The sequence below is a fragment of the Euprymna scolopes genome, chromosome 8 (genome assembly GCF_053919585.1).
Source record: "Euprymna scolopes isolate OS-2025 chromosome 8, ASM5391958v1, whole genome shotgun sequence".
Classification (NCBI taxonomy): domain Eukaryota; kingdom Metazoa; phylum Mollusca; class Cephalopoda; order Sepiida; family Sepiolidae; genus Euprymna; species Euprymna scolopes.
In genome coordinates, this window is record NC_136489.1 from 51469508 (window position 1) to 51485471 (window position 15964).

At 36.1% G+C, this 15964-nt stretch overlaps 1 protein-coding gene across 3 annotated transcripts in view; it reads right to left on the minus strand.

Annotated features, from left to right (window-relative positions):
- The window catches only part of LOC145283558 (uncharacterized), an 83633-nt gene that overhangs the window by 32329 nt on the left and 35340 nt on the right, over nt 1-15964 (minus strand). For all 3 annotated transcript variants that reach the window (XM_080132445.1, XM_080132444.1, XM_080132443.1), the window contains exons 7-8: nt 11400-12210; nt 4412-4537 (exon numbers count right to left, since the gene is read on the minus strand). In XM_080132445.1, coding sequence (XP_079988571.1) covers nt 4412-4537; nt 11400-12210 — 937 coding nt within the window. The remainder of the gene's footprint in view (nt 1-4411; nt 4538-11399; nt 12211-15964) is intronic.

Below are 15964 nucleotides of genomic sequence, written 5' to 3' on the forward strand. Positions count from 1 at the left end.
CCACTTTGGGGCATTTTCAACCTCTTTTGAACCCCTGGGGACGCAACGAGAATTTTTGCAAAAAATATTTTTTACTGTGCACATCTATTTAATGGAATACAATTTGTAGCAAAATTTCAGGAAAAACTAATGAACGGTTATCTAGCAATCGTCCAGACTAACGGACGCACAGACGCTACTGAAAACATAGGTCTCTCTCCGGAGAACGAATATAAGAACAACTTACTGTAGGTTTCATGAATAAATATTGTTTTATTTTTTGTTTAAATCAATAGAAACTTTTTTTCTTTCAAGAGAATTTTAAGGAAAAATTTGATTTTTATTTTTGTAAATTTTTAATATTTTTGTTAGAACTTTGGAATTTCTTTTTGTTTATATTTTTTTTTTCAAGAAAATAATTTTTAGGAAAACTTTACATTTTTTTAGGATAAGGGTTGGACAGATTAAATTTGTGCATGATTAAAACTAAATTTTTTTTTCCAATTTATTAAAAGTTTTCGGCTTCGATTTTTATTTGTTATTGCTATTTTATTGGCTGATCAACTCGACTAGTATTCAGCATATTCTGGTGGTTTACATCAGCTGCTGATAGAGTCCAAACCAACATTTACAGAAATCCAATGTATAAAGTGCATAAGTATCGAATAATCAAAGTAGAATAAGATTAAAACAACAAAGAAAGAACGAAATAATGATAATAATAAGTGCTCATCCAGAATGCTCCCCACTCCTGGCCATGAACAAACACACATAAAGAAAAATTTGTATGATGTACATACTCATGGCAGAAAGAAAATATTGTACACCAAAAATCATATAAATTGAGAAGGTTATTTTGAAATAAAGAAAATCAAATTTTATGACTAGACTATGAGCAACGGTCTCCCAATGCCATCTTGAAAATAGTCATTTCAGAAAGCCATTCTTAACATAGGGACATTGGAAAAACTGAAAATTTGCTTAAAAACAGTTTGTTTTTTTTAAATGATTAATTTACATGATCTTTAATGTACAATATTTTCTTTCCATCATGGTCGGTACATCTTACAGATTTTTCTTTTTGTTTTTTCATAGGATGAGGGAGGGGGGATTCTGGACAAGCATTTAATAATATAATAATAGATAAAGTAAAGTTAGTCTCTTCATCGTTTCTTTGTCATTGATATTTGATTGGTTTGTCATGTTTGTTTTCATTGTTGATTGTTGCAGTTATTTACAAGCTGATGATTAACAACAATAACAAAATAAACAGGATAACTCAGACAAATGAAAAGGAAATAATAATAGTGTGATTTACAGGAGTTAAGCTATATGAATAAATGTGGTGTAAATGCACGTAAAAAAATCACAAAGAATATCACATGAATTCAAGGGAAATTAAACGAGATAAGATGAAAACAAAAATCTACACCCTCCTCTCACCCTTAACAAAATGGTGACACCAGTATTGATTGATACCAGACAAAATAGTTGTGAAGGGTCAAGAAAAATGGAAACGATGATGAGGGAGAACACCATCCAGACCTCTCCTGTACAGATGTAGAGAATACTGGAATACTTATTGCCACTCAAATTCGAAAGAAGACTACAGAAATCGATGGTAAATGACTGTTGTGATAGCAAAAAATGATTTCTGATGATTATCAAAAGAAGTGCAGAGTGTTAGAAATCTGGAAAGGCTTATCATTCAGGCCTTTAGAGAAACATTACAAATCACTGATAATGACTTGTGTAAAAATCCCAATGAGTAGATGATAATTATACCCTCTCCCCGACTCCCAAAAAAGGATAGTGTCAGCATAGACTAACGCCACACCAAATAGTCATAAAGGATGAAAGAACCGGTCAGAAAGCACTAACCAGACCTCCACTAGATGAGTGTGAAGATGACTGGGACCTTGGAAAGGTTTATTGCCATCTAAATTTCAGTGAAAACTAATGGTTGTTGCAGACGAGAAATTATGGAAAAACATTACACGAATCCAAAGGAAATTAAACTACCAGTTGGGTGTGGGGAAAAAAATCCTGTGATTTGACTCCTCTTCGCCTTATCCAAAAAGGTTGTGGCACCAGTATTGGTTACAAAGATTTCAAGAGAATGGAAGGCTCAAGGAGGGAGAGAGAGAGAGAAAGTACCATTCATATTGGTACTGGATGTTGCAGAAAGTATTGAAATCATTATTACATAATTTTGATTCAAAAATTTAGAAAGTTGAATAAAGTCTCAGAAACAAAAAAACAAAAAATGATTTTAATCATTTAATAAAAAAAATTATAAAACATTTGGTTTCTAACTTTTCAAATTAAACTTACACAAAAATGTTTTAAAGATATGACTAACTTCCTTTATTCTTTGTTCACGTGAGCCACGTTACACATCAAGTCAGAATTCAAACTAATCGTCAACGACATCAGATGTGTATATTTCTCTCTTTACGAGGAGTCAACTCCCTCAGGTTACCAGCAACAAGAAAACGAAGGGAGAAAAAAAATGCTAAGTTTACTTCTATTAATATGTTGTTTTTATAACAAAAGTTTCAGAAACAAAAAAAAAAAGAATGATTTTAATTATTTAATAAAAAAAATGATATAGCATTATTCAACATTCTCCATTTTTTAATTAATAATTGATTGCTTTTCCTTCCATGTGCTCAGAGCTGTGGGAGTTATCTTTCTTTTATTTTGGTTGATAGATTTATTTGCTTCAAATTGCGTTTTATTTTCTTGATAGAAAAGGTCATATCATGTCAATTGTACGAAAGTATTCAATGTACCTGGTGATCCATATCTGTAATTAACTTTAAAATTTTATGTCGTGTTTTTCAGATGTGGCTTGTACAATTATTTGAATTATTGAGTTATCTCCCTTTGTTTTTTTAAGATTTTTTTTCAAAATGGCGAATAAGACAGCCATTCTTCGGTTATTAATAAAATTTGATTTTCTTATATAAAAATAAAATACTTAATCAATTTACGTGATTTTTTTTGAATATGATATTTTCATTTTGTCACAGCTATGTACATCGTACAGATTTTTCTTTATCTTTGCTTTTTTTTAATATAGGAGGAATTCTGGAGAAGAACCGTCAACGATATTGCCCAAGTAAGCATAACTTTCTATAAGTAAAGCATGCCTTGCCTTTCGCCAACTGAAAAATATTTGGCAAGTTTCAGACTTGTTACAAAATCTCAAGATTTGAATCTTCAATGTGATGGTGGAATAGAGATGTGGAGAACCACTGCTTCTGCTGGAACATCAACACCTTCTACCGCTCCAGAAGATATCTCACTACTGATGCAATTCTCTATCTATATAAAAGCCAAGTACGTCCAAGGATGGAATACTGTTGCCATATCTGGGCAGGAGCTGCCAAAAACAGCCTATCATGCCTTGACAGAGTACAAAATAGACTTCGTGGTTTAGTAGGGGATGCCCTTTTCTCTACCCTGCAACCTCTCTCCCACAGAAGAGACGTTGCGAGCCTATCCTTGTTTTATCATTATTTTCATGGCAGGTGCTCGTCTGAACTCCAATCTCTGGTTCCCCCTCGCCAATCTTTCACGAAAACACCCGTCTAGCTGAATCCACTATGAAAAATTTCCCCCACTCTATATCTGTGCCTAAATCAAAACGCGGATTCCATGAACAAAGCTTCTTTCTTAGAACTGCACGCCTGTGGAACTCTGTTCCGTCTGCCTGCTTCCCTCTGGACTACAACTTGGATGTCTTCAAGTCCAATGTTAACAAATTCCTAATGAACCGCCCCCCCCCTAATTAAACACTTCATCAAATCTCCACACTAACGTAATGTACTTGCAATAACCCTTATCCCTGAGTGGCTTCCGGGCCTTGATAAGTGGTGATCACTGTGTAAAAAAAAAAAAAAAAAAAAAAAACACCTAACAACAGAGAATTATCACAATCAATTTGCTGATCAATTAGCAAGGGATTGTCGCAATGAACGGCGCATCAATTGATAGAAGAAACATAAGGACATATGTTAGCAGTGCAACCAATAAAGAAATATTGTAAGCTTTTGTCTAAAAAAATTTGTTCATTTTTGAAACAAGAAAAAAACAGAGAGGTAAGCCAAGAAACAATTATGATTTGGAAGTAAAGGGGAAGAGGACCAGCATGAGGATGGTTGGAGAAGCCTACCAAAGATGGAGAAGTTTCATTCATGACCTATATCCAAAACTGAGTGACAAGGTTAGGATGATGTAGAAGTTTCTTTTCTTTTTTTTTTTTTTTGCATTTCTGCATTCTAAATTGTCGCAGACAAAAGAATGACAATACCTTAAATTCAAGTGGGAATCAGAAAATAAAAAAGAAAAACAAAAAACAATTAAATGCAGTTAATTTTATCATTCCCCTAGGACGAAGATTATATTCATTTTATAGATAACTTACCCTGAACTAGATGCAGATGTTCGGCGGTGACTGATTCGTGGCTTGTAAAGGTCCTCGATGCTGTACCGTTGCCCAGAACGACTGCGGGGTTCAGGTTCAGCTAACTTCGGCAAAAGAGGAGGAGGTCTGAAATAAAAATATTTAACATAAATAAACCAACTGTTGACTGACAACATAGAAACACTTTCACAATCTATTCAATACAGAAACACATTAGAAAAAAATTATTGTATGCAATTAACTGAATACAAGTTGCTATTGTAAACAAAACAAAAGCAATGTCTGTTTGAAGAAAGTAACCATCATCTTCAGTTTAACATCCATTTTACATGCTGACGTGTATTGGACAGCTTTTAGAAACTGAGTTACAAACCTATCTCTGGCCAGGTCTTTATTTATCCCTTTTTCTCTCAAATTCATTCTTATCACTTGCTTTGTTTTTTTGTCTCCTGACAACTAATTCTGCTATCACAACTGTCCTACATCTAATCACGCTGATACACCAGTTCTTGTTATGTAACAGAGCATAGACGTGTGAATGCGAATGCCAAGCTGTGTGTGAAATGACGTCACAGTAAGTAAAAGAAAAAGACTATAAAAAGAATGTGTGCACAGACAGAGGAGCACGTTTTAGAGGACAGAGGTCAGCAAGATGGAACACTATCATGGTTTATTCAGGGAAAGTACCCAAAAATAATTTTAAATAAAAAAACGTCGAGTTATTACTTGTTCTATATTCCTTGCGACATACTTTGTGTGTTTTTGCTGTTTGGCAGGATTCTGGGGCATGTTTTGTCTATATTGGAAGCATAGGCTGCCCAGTTTGTTTTGCAGAAATTCCATCGAGGCACTGGGTGGGGGTGGGTGGGTTGCTTGTGATAAAGGAATCCTTGTTCCTGTTGTGATAATGATAGGGCGATGTTGGATGTTAGGGAAGTCACCAAGGATTTCTCTTGTCACTTAGAAAGGTGTTTGATTTTCATTTTTTGTAGTGAAGACAAGATCGGGGGAATATTCTTTCTGTCATCTTACTGACTTCAAGGTGCCTTTGTATGGACAAGATGAAGGCTGGACTGGCTGGCTCATTCTGTCATCTGCTCTCTTGCAATATCACTGTGGTGGCTGTTGAAGTCACCTGCGATGATTGTTGGGTGGTTGATCACACTTTTTGAAGGGTTTATCTAGATGAGTTTTGAGGATTTGGAGATGTTAGTGATTTCAATGTCGCCAGTGTGAATCGTGGTTCACTGGGTGCCATTCTCCTCTGCGTCGCCACCAAGATTAATCATCCTGTCAGGGTTTCTGGTGTAGGTTATAATGCCGTATTTGGCATGGTTCTGTTTGTTGATGATTGTATAGACAGGAATTGTAAATCTCAATGGAGATTTGTCAGTTAGGTGAGTTTCTTGAAGGATGAGAATGTTTATGTTGTTCTTCCTCAGTAGTTCTCCTAGATAGTCACATGGAAATTCCCTCAATGTTCATAGCTGGGTTGGAGCCATGTGCATTTTGAAGGACTGCTGGACTACCTTCTGCGGTCCTATGACCAGGATTACACTGGTTTCTGGCGCGTTATGCTCAAAAGAACATACCCAGAGGTGTCAGAAATCGCTATATTACGTGCTGGATGAAAAGGACACAAAAACTCCTTGAAGAATATGAGCAAACACAAAATCAAAACACTGCCGAGGAACTTTTATTTTTATTTAATTTTCACCTCAAACAAGGCACAGTGCTATTTTGAAGTAAGGGGCTACTATCGGGGACACAAGTCGCAGGGGTATTATGGAGAGAGATGAGTAGCAATATGTCTGTTCACATTATCCTTAAACTTGTGCATGTCAGTACAGTTGGGAAAGCAGAATCCCAGAAGGGAGTTCCAAAGTCTAGCAGCTCTGGGGAAGAAACTATTGGCATAGAAGGTCTTCTTACACCTAGGGGTCTCTAGTGTAAAGGGGTGGAATTGTCGGGGATATTCACGTCAAAGAGGTACAAGTGCTTGTAGTTTGTAAGAGCATTCACCATTAAAGTACTTGTAGAACAGGCAGAGGGATGCAACATTTTGTCGATGGAACAGAGGATGAAGCCCAGATGACAGTTCAGGACCTATCAGGTTGGCGACTCTCTTTTGAACTCTGTCCAGGAGTAAGAGACAAGTAGCAGATGCACCAGCCCAAAAGTAACAACAGTACTCCATATATAGGCAAATGGTGGCCTTATAGAGGTACAAGATACTTTGAGGCGTAAGTAGTTTTCTAGCATGGTAGAGAGAAACCACCTTCCTCGCAGCAGCCTTGGCAATGTTCTCAATATATCTATTCCAGTTCATGTTCCCTGTAAACATTAGGCTGAGGAGTTTAAAGGAAGTACTTTTGGGTAATGTGTTCTTGGCCATTGCTATTGGTGGTAGAGAAGGTTTCTTGTAATTATTGAAGGAGACAAGCTTAGTCTTGGCTGCATTGAATGTGACCATCCTTTTTTGTCCCCATTCCACTACAGATTTGAGGTCATCCTCTTGTGTTTCTGCCATTTCCTTAGATATGTGTTCATTTGTTTTCCCCTCATATCTGTTATTGAGAGTGGTCATCAGCAAATATACCCATCTCCGAAACAATTTTATCAGGGAGGTCATTTATGAATATCAGGAATAATAAAAGTCCAAGGATAGACCCCTGAGGTACTCCCGCATTTATATCATATTGTTTAGATGTAGGACCTTCGAGGACACCCTGGATTTTTCTCTTACTTAAGAAGGATTTAATTACATTATGCATTCTCCCAGTGATATCATATGATCTAATTTTCCTTAGAAGACAATCGTGCCACACCCTGTCAAAAGCCTTAGATATATCGAGGGCTACCGCTCTACCCTCCCCTGTTTTGTCTAGTAGACGGTATATACATTAAGAGATTACAGTTAGGATGTCTGCTGTGGAACGTGCTTGCCTAAATCCATAGTTTGTCGGTCAGGAGTTTAGCAGCTGTAAGGTGATGGACTAGAGCTTGATTAATTAAGGACTCAAATATTTTGCCAAAAAGCAGGAGAAGGCTAATGGGACGATAATTTAATGGGTCAGTTCTTTCGCCCGAATTCTTGAAAATTGGTACCACACAAGCAGTTTTCCAGCAGCAGTCAGGAAAGCAAGATTCATTTGGGCATTTATTGAAAAGTTTCGAGAGAACTGGAGCAACCGCAGCGGAGCATTTCTTTAATAGCACAGCCGGGATGAGATCCGGTCCACATGCTTTTGAGGTGTCTAGGTTTTTTATGATACCATGTACCTGAACTGCTACAAGCTGTCCAAGAAAATTGAGCAGAAAGATGGATGGGGTGGTAAAAAATCTTGACCTAACTAGATCCAGCTGACATGCCTGGCAGATGATCAAAAAACTAGATCTCAAAAAGTCCAACCCAAAATCAGCATCACCAATAGGAGCTGACAAAGTTGCCCAAGAAATTAAGTCCAGGGAGCAACATATCCCAGACCACAATTTTGAGAGATCTATCAGAAAGGATCTTAGAGAAACTCTAAGAATGACACCAGTGGAGAACCTTACCCTGACTGCACCCGTAACACCCACAGAAATGAAAGGAGCAATCAACAACATACAAAATGGCAAAGCCGCAGGTGTCGACGGGATCTTCTCCAATATGATCACCCACCTCGGGCCAAAAGCCATAAAATGGCTTGCTGACGCAATGACAAACATGATTAACACAGCAGATTACCCCCACCACTGGAGACAAGCTAAAGTAATAGCAATACTTAAGCCTGGAAAACCAGCTGATGACCCAGCAAGCTACAGGCGTATTTTCCTGCTATGCTGCCTCTACAAATTACTAGAGAGAATCACCCTCACTAGACTGACTCCCTTCCTGGCCCCACACATCCCAAAACAAGCAGGCTTCAGGTAAAAGAGAAGTACTGCAGAGCAAGTTATCGTTCTCACATCATAGACAGAGGCAAGCTACAAAAACCAGCTGAAAACCGGAGCAGTCCTCATCAACCTTTCTGCAGCATATGAAACTGTTTGGACAGAACTCATTCAAACTCACAGAGGCCATCCCCTACAGAAAGACATTATGTTTAGTTGCAAAAATGACGGGAACCATACACTAACATGTCATTCTGGGAGAAGATAAGAGCAAGACCAGGAAAATAAAAAATGGAGTCCCTCAAAGCTCAATACTTGCACGAACACTCTTTAACATCTACACCAGCGACATGCTTACAACTACCTTAGTAAAGTTGGGATATGCAGACGACTGAATGTTGGCTCATCAAGGAGATAGCTGAAAGGAACTGGAAAAATTGCTGACTGAGGACACCAGACTTATAAAAACCTTCTTTAACAAGTGGTACTTAAAGAGGAACACCAAAAAGACAGTTACATCAGCCCTCCATCTCAAAGAAGGAGGTTGTATAATAGCCCATCTATCCGAAGACAATTTCTCAGACTGACTTAAAAATAGCAGTACAGAGGCCTAACCCATATGATACTACTAATACTACTACTAGTACTACTGCGACGTACTCTACTAGGTGTTGGGTTTACAGGTGTAAACATGTGTAATGTTCAGTTAGATCATCAAAATTAAGCAACATTGAATCTAGTCAGTACCAGATGGATGACCATTTGAGAATACTAGGTGCTATATGTAGAAAGATGTCGACACTTCCAGTAGCTCTTGCAACCCATTTGGCCTCCAGCTGTCTTGACCCTGTCCTGTCGCTGGATCCAGCATGTTGGGATAAGGGAGTGAGGCTGGCTCTGCACAAACTGGTTTTGCTTTAAACAAACTCCCAACGCAAGTCATCCTTCATCCCTAGGATGATCAGATGTCTTAGTCGTTCTGACAGGTAAACTGCTTTCTACATCTACAAACCCAAACAGTCTCATCCATTTTTATCAAGGCGACCAAATCAATAAAGTTTGCGCTTCTGCATATCTCTTGCTTTATTTATTTAACGTCACTTTTCCCTTGTCAAGAGATCAGATATTTTCTGATACTATGCAAGTCCATTTTTTTTTGTCTTCGTTGTTCAGCAGGTCAGCCATCTCCAAAATCCAATCTGTACTATCTTGTCCAATTATTGCTTCCAAGTTTTCCTTGGCTGGTCAATCTTCCTGCGATTCAAAACATCCACACTTCTGTAACAGTTTATGCAGGAGGGCAAGCACTCCATATGATTTAATCTTCTCAGATCATCAGATCTAAGCTTGTCTTTAAGGCTTACATTACACATCTATTAGATTCTTCTCTCGGTCAACAGTGAGGATGCACTGTCAGTTAATTAATCGACTTATTTTAATAAAAAATTAGAGACTTAGTGATGAAAATTGTAATTAAAATTAATGTTAAAAAACATAACTAAATCCCAAAACGAATTAATTTTGTGTAAATAAAAGAGGAAAAATTCTTAGGAAAATAATCATTGATTAATAATAATAGATATATAAAGTTGTAGTTTCTATTTGTTCACAAACTTCTAGGATTTTGAATATAAATTCTCGCACCCATATACAACAGACAACAAAATATCTATTCTTTTTATCCTCCCCACACATAAAACATATACATGCGTGTATGTATGCTTCTCTGTTTATGTATTTCGAAAATATTTTTCTAGTATGACTGTATGGTTCTAGTAACCTAATGGGGAATGTCCTTTTCTCTTCCTTGCAACCTCTTTCCCACAGAAGAGATGTTGCAAGCCTGTCTTTGCTTTATCGTTATTTTAATAGGAAGTGCTCGTCTGAGCTCCAATCTCTGATCCCCCCTCGCCAATCTTTCACGAAAAACACCTGTCTAGCTAAAATGACCGTCAATAATTTTCCCCACACTTTATCTGTGCCTAAACCAAAACACAGATTCCATGAACAAAGCTTCTTTCTTAGAATTGCATGCCTGTGGAACTCCCTCCCGTTTGCCTGTTTTCCAGCTGACTACAATTTGGATGTCTTCAAGTCCAACATAAACAAATTCTTGATGAACCGTCCCTTTAAGTAATCCAATTTACTAAATTTCCATTACTAACGATTATTACAAAATTATCCCATTGACTACTGTACACTCAATTCTTGAGTGGCCTTCAGGCCTTGATAGGTGGTGACCTCAATGTAAAAAAAAAAAAATTTAGTTGTATCAGGTTGACAAGAAAGTCCTTGCGGTTTTTAACTTTTAAAATCAAATTAACATATCTCGGCTTAAACAAAAGTTTATTGCTCGAAATAAGCACCATCAGAATTAGCACACTTTTGCCAACGCAAAACAAGTGTATGCTAGGAATGTAAAAATCTTGCGTTCTGGTGGCGATGAAGTTACTAAAGGTTTTTTGATATTGCTTAGATTTTCTTAAGCATTTCTCATGCAAAAAGTTGTTAAGATGCTTGAAAAGTGGTAGTCGGTAGGTGAGAGGTCTGGAGAGTATAGCGGATGAGGCAGAGTTTCATAGCCCAATTCATTCAGCTTCTGCAGTGTCTGTATAGCAACGTGCGGTTGGGCATTGTTATGGAGGAGAATTGGCGCTTTTCTGTTGACTAATGCTGGGTGTTGTTGTCAAAGTTTCTGATGCATTTCATCCATTGTTGACAGTACTTCTATCGTAATGGTTTCGCCTGCATTCAAAAAGCTGTAATGGATGAGACCAATTGCAGACCACCAAACAGCATGACCTTCTTTTGGTGCAATTCTGGCTTTGGGAAGTGTCATAGAGCTTTGTCAGCATCTAACCACTGAGCTGAGCATCATCGGTTGTTGTAAAGAACCCACTTTTTATTGCAAGTCCCAACTCTAGAGGACAGTGTCTAGTAGGTATTCAAGTTCTCTCCAGCAGTATGTGTATGTTCAGAGAGAGGAATGGACTGAAAAAGAAAGAGGAGGGGGAAAAAGAGGGGAATAGAAGTTATGTTATGTTTTCCCCTGGAGCAATGCTAGTTAACCCTGCTAGTATATATAAGTAGATAACTACAGTTTCACACTTACCTTTCAGCAGAAGCCGGTTCATAATGGCCATGGCTGCTACGTCGTCGAGTGTATGGCTCGCTAAGAAGAGCACGTGGTGATTTCTCTGGTTTTGGTGTTTTTTCTTCCATCTTTTTCCGTGACGTTTTCTTCTCCTTAGGCAGAGGATCGATAAGATCTTCCTTGGAGGATTCTGATATATCACTATACGGACTTGTACACCGTACACCTGAATAGGAGGCAGGCATCTCGTCACTGCTCGTATTTTTCTTATCAGTACCTGAGTCTTTTGATTGCATATTCTCGTTTAACTGACCTAACGTCAGCGCTGCTGTATATGCCGACGACGTATCCATTTCATAAATCGGAATGCTCGCCTGTTCCGTTACGAGCACTTCCGAAGCTGTCGTGGCATAGATATCCGGATCATGTTCATCTTGTGTTGGAGTTGGTGGCGATTTAGGGAAACTATCATCGAGATCTACAGCCTGGGAAACACCTGTATCAACCTCAACTGTTTCACCCGAATTTGGTGTGTCGGTCACCGTAGCAGGTGAGCCTCTGGGTGGGCTCTCTTGGTAGCTGAGATTAGAGAAGGTCTGATTCTTCTCTGTGAAAATCGAAGTGAATTCCTCAGACATGTAGCGGCGGTTCCGAGTCCGGCGCCTTCTCAAAGCAAGCCGCTTTTCCATTACTTTCTGACTTCGTAGTTCTTCTTTCATCTGTTCCTTTGATCTCTTACGGGGTGGCTGGGCAGGCATATCCTTGTTGTCGGTATTTGTCTCTGTTTCAACTGCTGATAATCTTTCATCGGATGGCGGATGCTGACAATCTTAAAAATTGGATAAAAAAAAGAAATAAATTTAAAAGAATGTAGAATTAAATTCTTAACAAAGTTTGTTTTAAAGTATTTTTTTTTATTATTATTATCATTACTACTACTACTACTACTGCTTCTGTTGTCACATTTTGTGTTTAGCTGTTATTATTACCAATATTATGCTGATAGGTGGATTATAACAAATAACTGTAGGCTATCAGCATCTTTTTTTTACTATTATTATTATTATTATTATTATTATTATCATCATCATCAATATCATTATTAGTATTACTTGTACTCACTAGGAGTTCTTGCCCAGGTCATCATCAGAGATTGCTCACAAACAATCATTGGTGTTCCCTGGAGACTAGGTGACAATAAGTCTCCCCAGACTTCCATTATTATTATAAATAGTAATATTTATTAATTAATAGTAATTATTATTATAAGTAGTAATAGTATTACTACTATTATTTCATAGCTATTTTTTTAATTTTGAAATGTTTTTAGTTGGATCATTTTTTTTCATTAAACATGAAATCAATTCCTTTGACTTTATACATTCAAGTTGTACTTTAACACTTTGGCTGTTCCTAACAGGCAAACCTTTTGAACAATTGGAAAAGAAATTGTCTCATCAATCTGTTTAAGATATTCATGGTGTTTTTCATTATGGAAATCACCTTGACTTCTTTACATTTCTATAGTCTAATTAATTCCCATTTTAGATTTTGATATTTATTTATATTTTATTTTCTTTATCCCACACTCTCGTATCGAAGGTGCAGGTTAAGTTAATGATTGAGCAACTTCCAAATATTAGATTCTTAATATTCTTAATTTAAAAAAAATTGGCTGAGTTTAGCTCTTTTAAAGCATTATTATTATTAGCACAGCTAACAGAATCTTAATTTCCATAAATTATGTAAAATTCAGAACAAAATAAAAGTAAGATTTCTGACCGCTAAAAATCTATGTCACATAATATTTTTATAGATGGTGTAATCTCAAAAAACATAACCTCATCTGAAATTACCAGACGTTATTTTATTTTTGTTCAATTTTTAAAATCAATAAAATTATAAATTTACAAGAGAAAAAAATTAAAATTTAAATATTGTCTTGTTTCTAGATTTAAAACAAAAACAGATATTTCCATGAGAAGAGAGCTGCATCATGAAAAGATATACTTCTTTTCCTCATGGAAAAACTTCTTAAAAAATAAAGTTATTTTTAAGTATATTTGTTAAAAAACGATTATTTTGATATACAAACTAAATCAAATAAAGTGACATTTAACTAAAGATTTTATATTGTACGTTTAAAAAAAATTCTTTTATTTTGTTTGTCAAATATAATTTGGATTTAATCATTTACCATTCTTTTTTACCCTTTAACATCTAGAAGGATCATATGGTCCTCTTTCAAGAGCTTATTACTAGTGATGCTGATGCTGTTTAGAATGCGTCTAATATGTGGTATCATTTGATACAACACAGCTGATCGCACATGTTTCAGTCAGCTATTGGGCAGCCGTAAGTGTGCATGTATTCATACTTTATTTACCTAACTGTGAAAGTGTAAATTATTATTATGGCTGTTAACCAAGGTGAGATAACTTTTAATACATTGAATATGATAGATATGTCCTTACAAGGCACTGACACCTGCTTTTGTCAGTTAATTCATTTTTATTAATATTTATTATTAGATTTTTAAACAGAACTGTATGGTCTAACTGGGCACTGGGCTAGTTAACTAAAGAAGGACTATATGGTCCTCCTCGTCATGTGAGTAAAAAATAACTATTATTTTTACAGTACTAATGGTTTATGCATATTTTATCAAGAAAATAATGTGTATGGAAATTTTAGTATTCAAAGCTTGTTTATAAATGTTATATTGTTACTATGGTAACAAGAATTGGAAAAAAACATAGGCGGAATATGCAAAGATGTATTTATTTACAAGGTTAGGTGAAAAAAGTTTCAGGTTCTTGTTGCTTCAACACGCACATGGGTGATTAAAAAGGGAAAAAACTAGAATTCTAACCAAAATGGTTTCCTGTGATTGAGTTTATCCGTACCAACATTTTCTTGACCACAATATTACAGGGGCCTACACTAATGTAATACTTATTTATTTTTTTAATTATTTTTAATTGTATTCTCCGTGGATCCCAAGTAAAAGAAAAACAAATAAAATCTACAACGAATTGCCACTATTGGAATTAAGTATTTAAAGGGGAAATAACTCATCCAATATCAAAATTTCTAATGCAAAATGAAAATGATGAAAGAAGGCTACCAATGGACTATTTCAAGAATTTTATTTCAAATTAATTACTAGATAAAGTTTGTGAGTCATCAATTATATACGCACTTCAAAAAACATGAACAAACACTTCCTGTTGCACCAAGAACTTGAACAATGGATTGAAATTACAATGCAAATGTCTGTCATTAAGACATTAGATACTAGGATGCACTAGTCACAATATTCCTTCAGTGACAAAATTTCTTTAACAATGACAAAATTTCTTTAACAATGACATGGCAAAAATGGGAGTTCATAAAGTCTAATTTGCATTTAGTGAACAACTCAACAATAAACAAAAATGATAAAATCAGAAAAATAAAAATGCTTGTAGATCATCAACGTCAAGAATTTCAGAAAATACCATTGCTAGAGTTCTTATTTGTGAATGAACAAATGGTTCCTTTCAAAGGAGCATCATCAATGAAACAGTATGTGCCCAAAAAGCCACATAAATGGGACCAGAAAATTTTTGTGTTGGCAGAGAGTACTGATGTGGTATGACTTTGTTTTCCTTATATAGGAAAGATTGACCCAGTGAATAATCAAAAAATGGCTGATCTTGATCCTAGCTCAAATTCTATGTTGCAACTGGCAGAATGTATTCTCAATGGTCAAAAATTTAAGTTGCATTTTGACTTGGTTTACATCACTGAAATTGATTGATCATCTTGCCTCATGACAGATCTGGGTGTGTAGTACTATACGAGGTAGAAGACTCCAACAACTGTCATTCAAAAGTGAAAAATAACTTTCTGTATCAGATCATGGATCTTTTGAGGAGTTTGCGACTCAAAGTTCAAATGTTGTAAATTGGTATGATAATAGATCAGTGTGCCTAGCATCATCCTATGCAACTTCATTTCCAGTTGAGAAATGTAAATGATTCAACAAAACAATAAAACTATAATGATATAGATACTCCTAACATAGTGCACCCTTATCATAAGCAGATAGGTGGAGTAGACCATATAGTCCTTCTTTAGTTAACTAGCCTAGTGCCCAGTTAGACCATACAGTTCTGTTTAAAAATCTAATAATAAATATTAATAAAAATGGATTAACTGACAAAAGCAGGTGTCAGTGCCTTGTAAGGACATATCTATCATATTCAATGTATTAAAAGTTATCTCACCTTGGTTAACAGCCATAATTGGCTAAATGATGGCCTACTATGGTTTTCTGCTCAGGGAAATATTATCTTTGTTTAGTGTTTCACATGATAGACATGTGTAATAAACAGCTGGCTTCTCTACAGACGTTCACATGACAAAATAAATGCCAAGAGGCATCAACAGAATTCTCTAAGTGAATTGAAGTTGAGATTATCAACTTCTTTGATGTTAAGTGGAACAAATCCAATCAAAAAGCGAGGACTACCCTCTTCTTCAAATGTCAATCAAGAATATTTTCAAAAGAAACATTGTGGATATGCAACAAAGCCTCT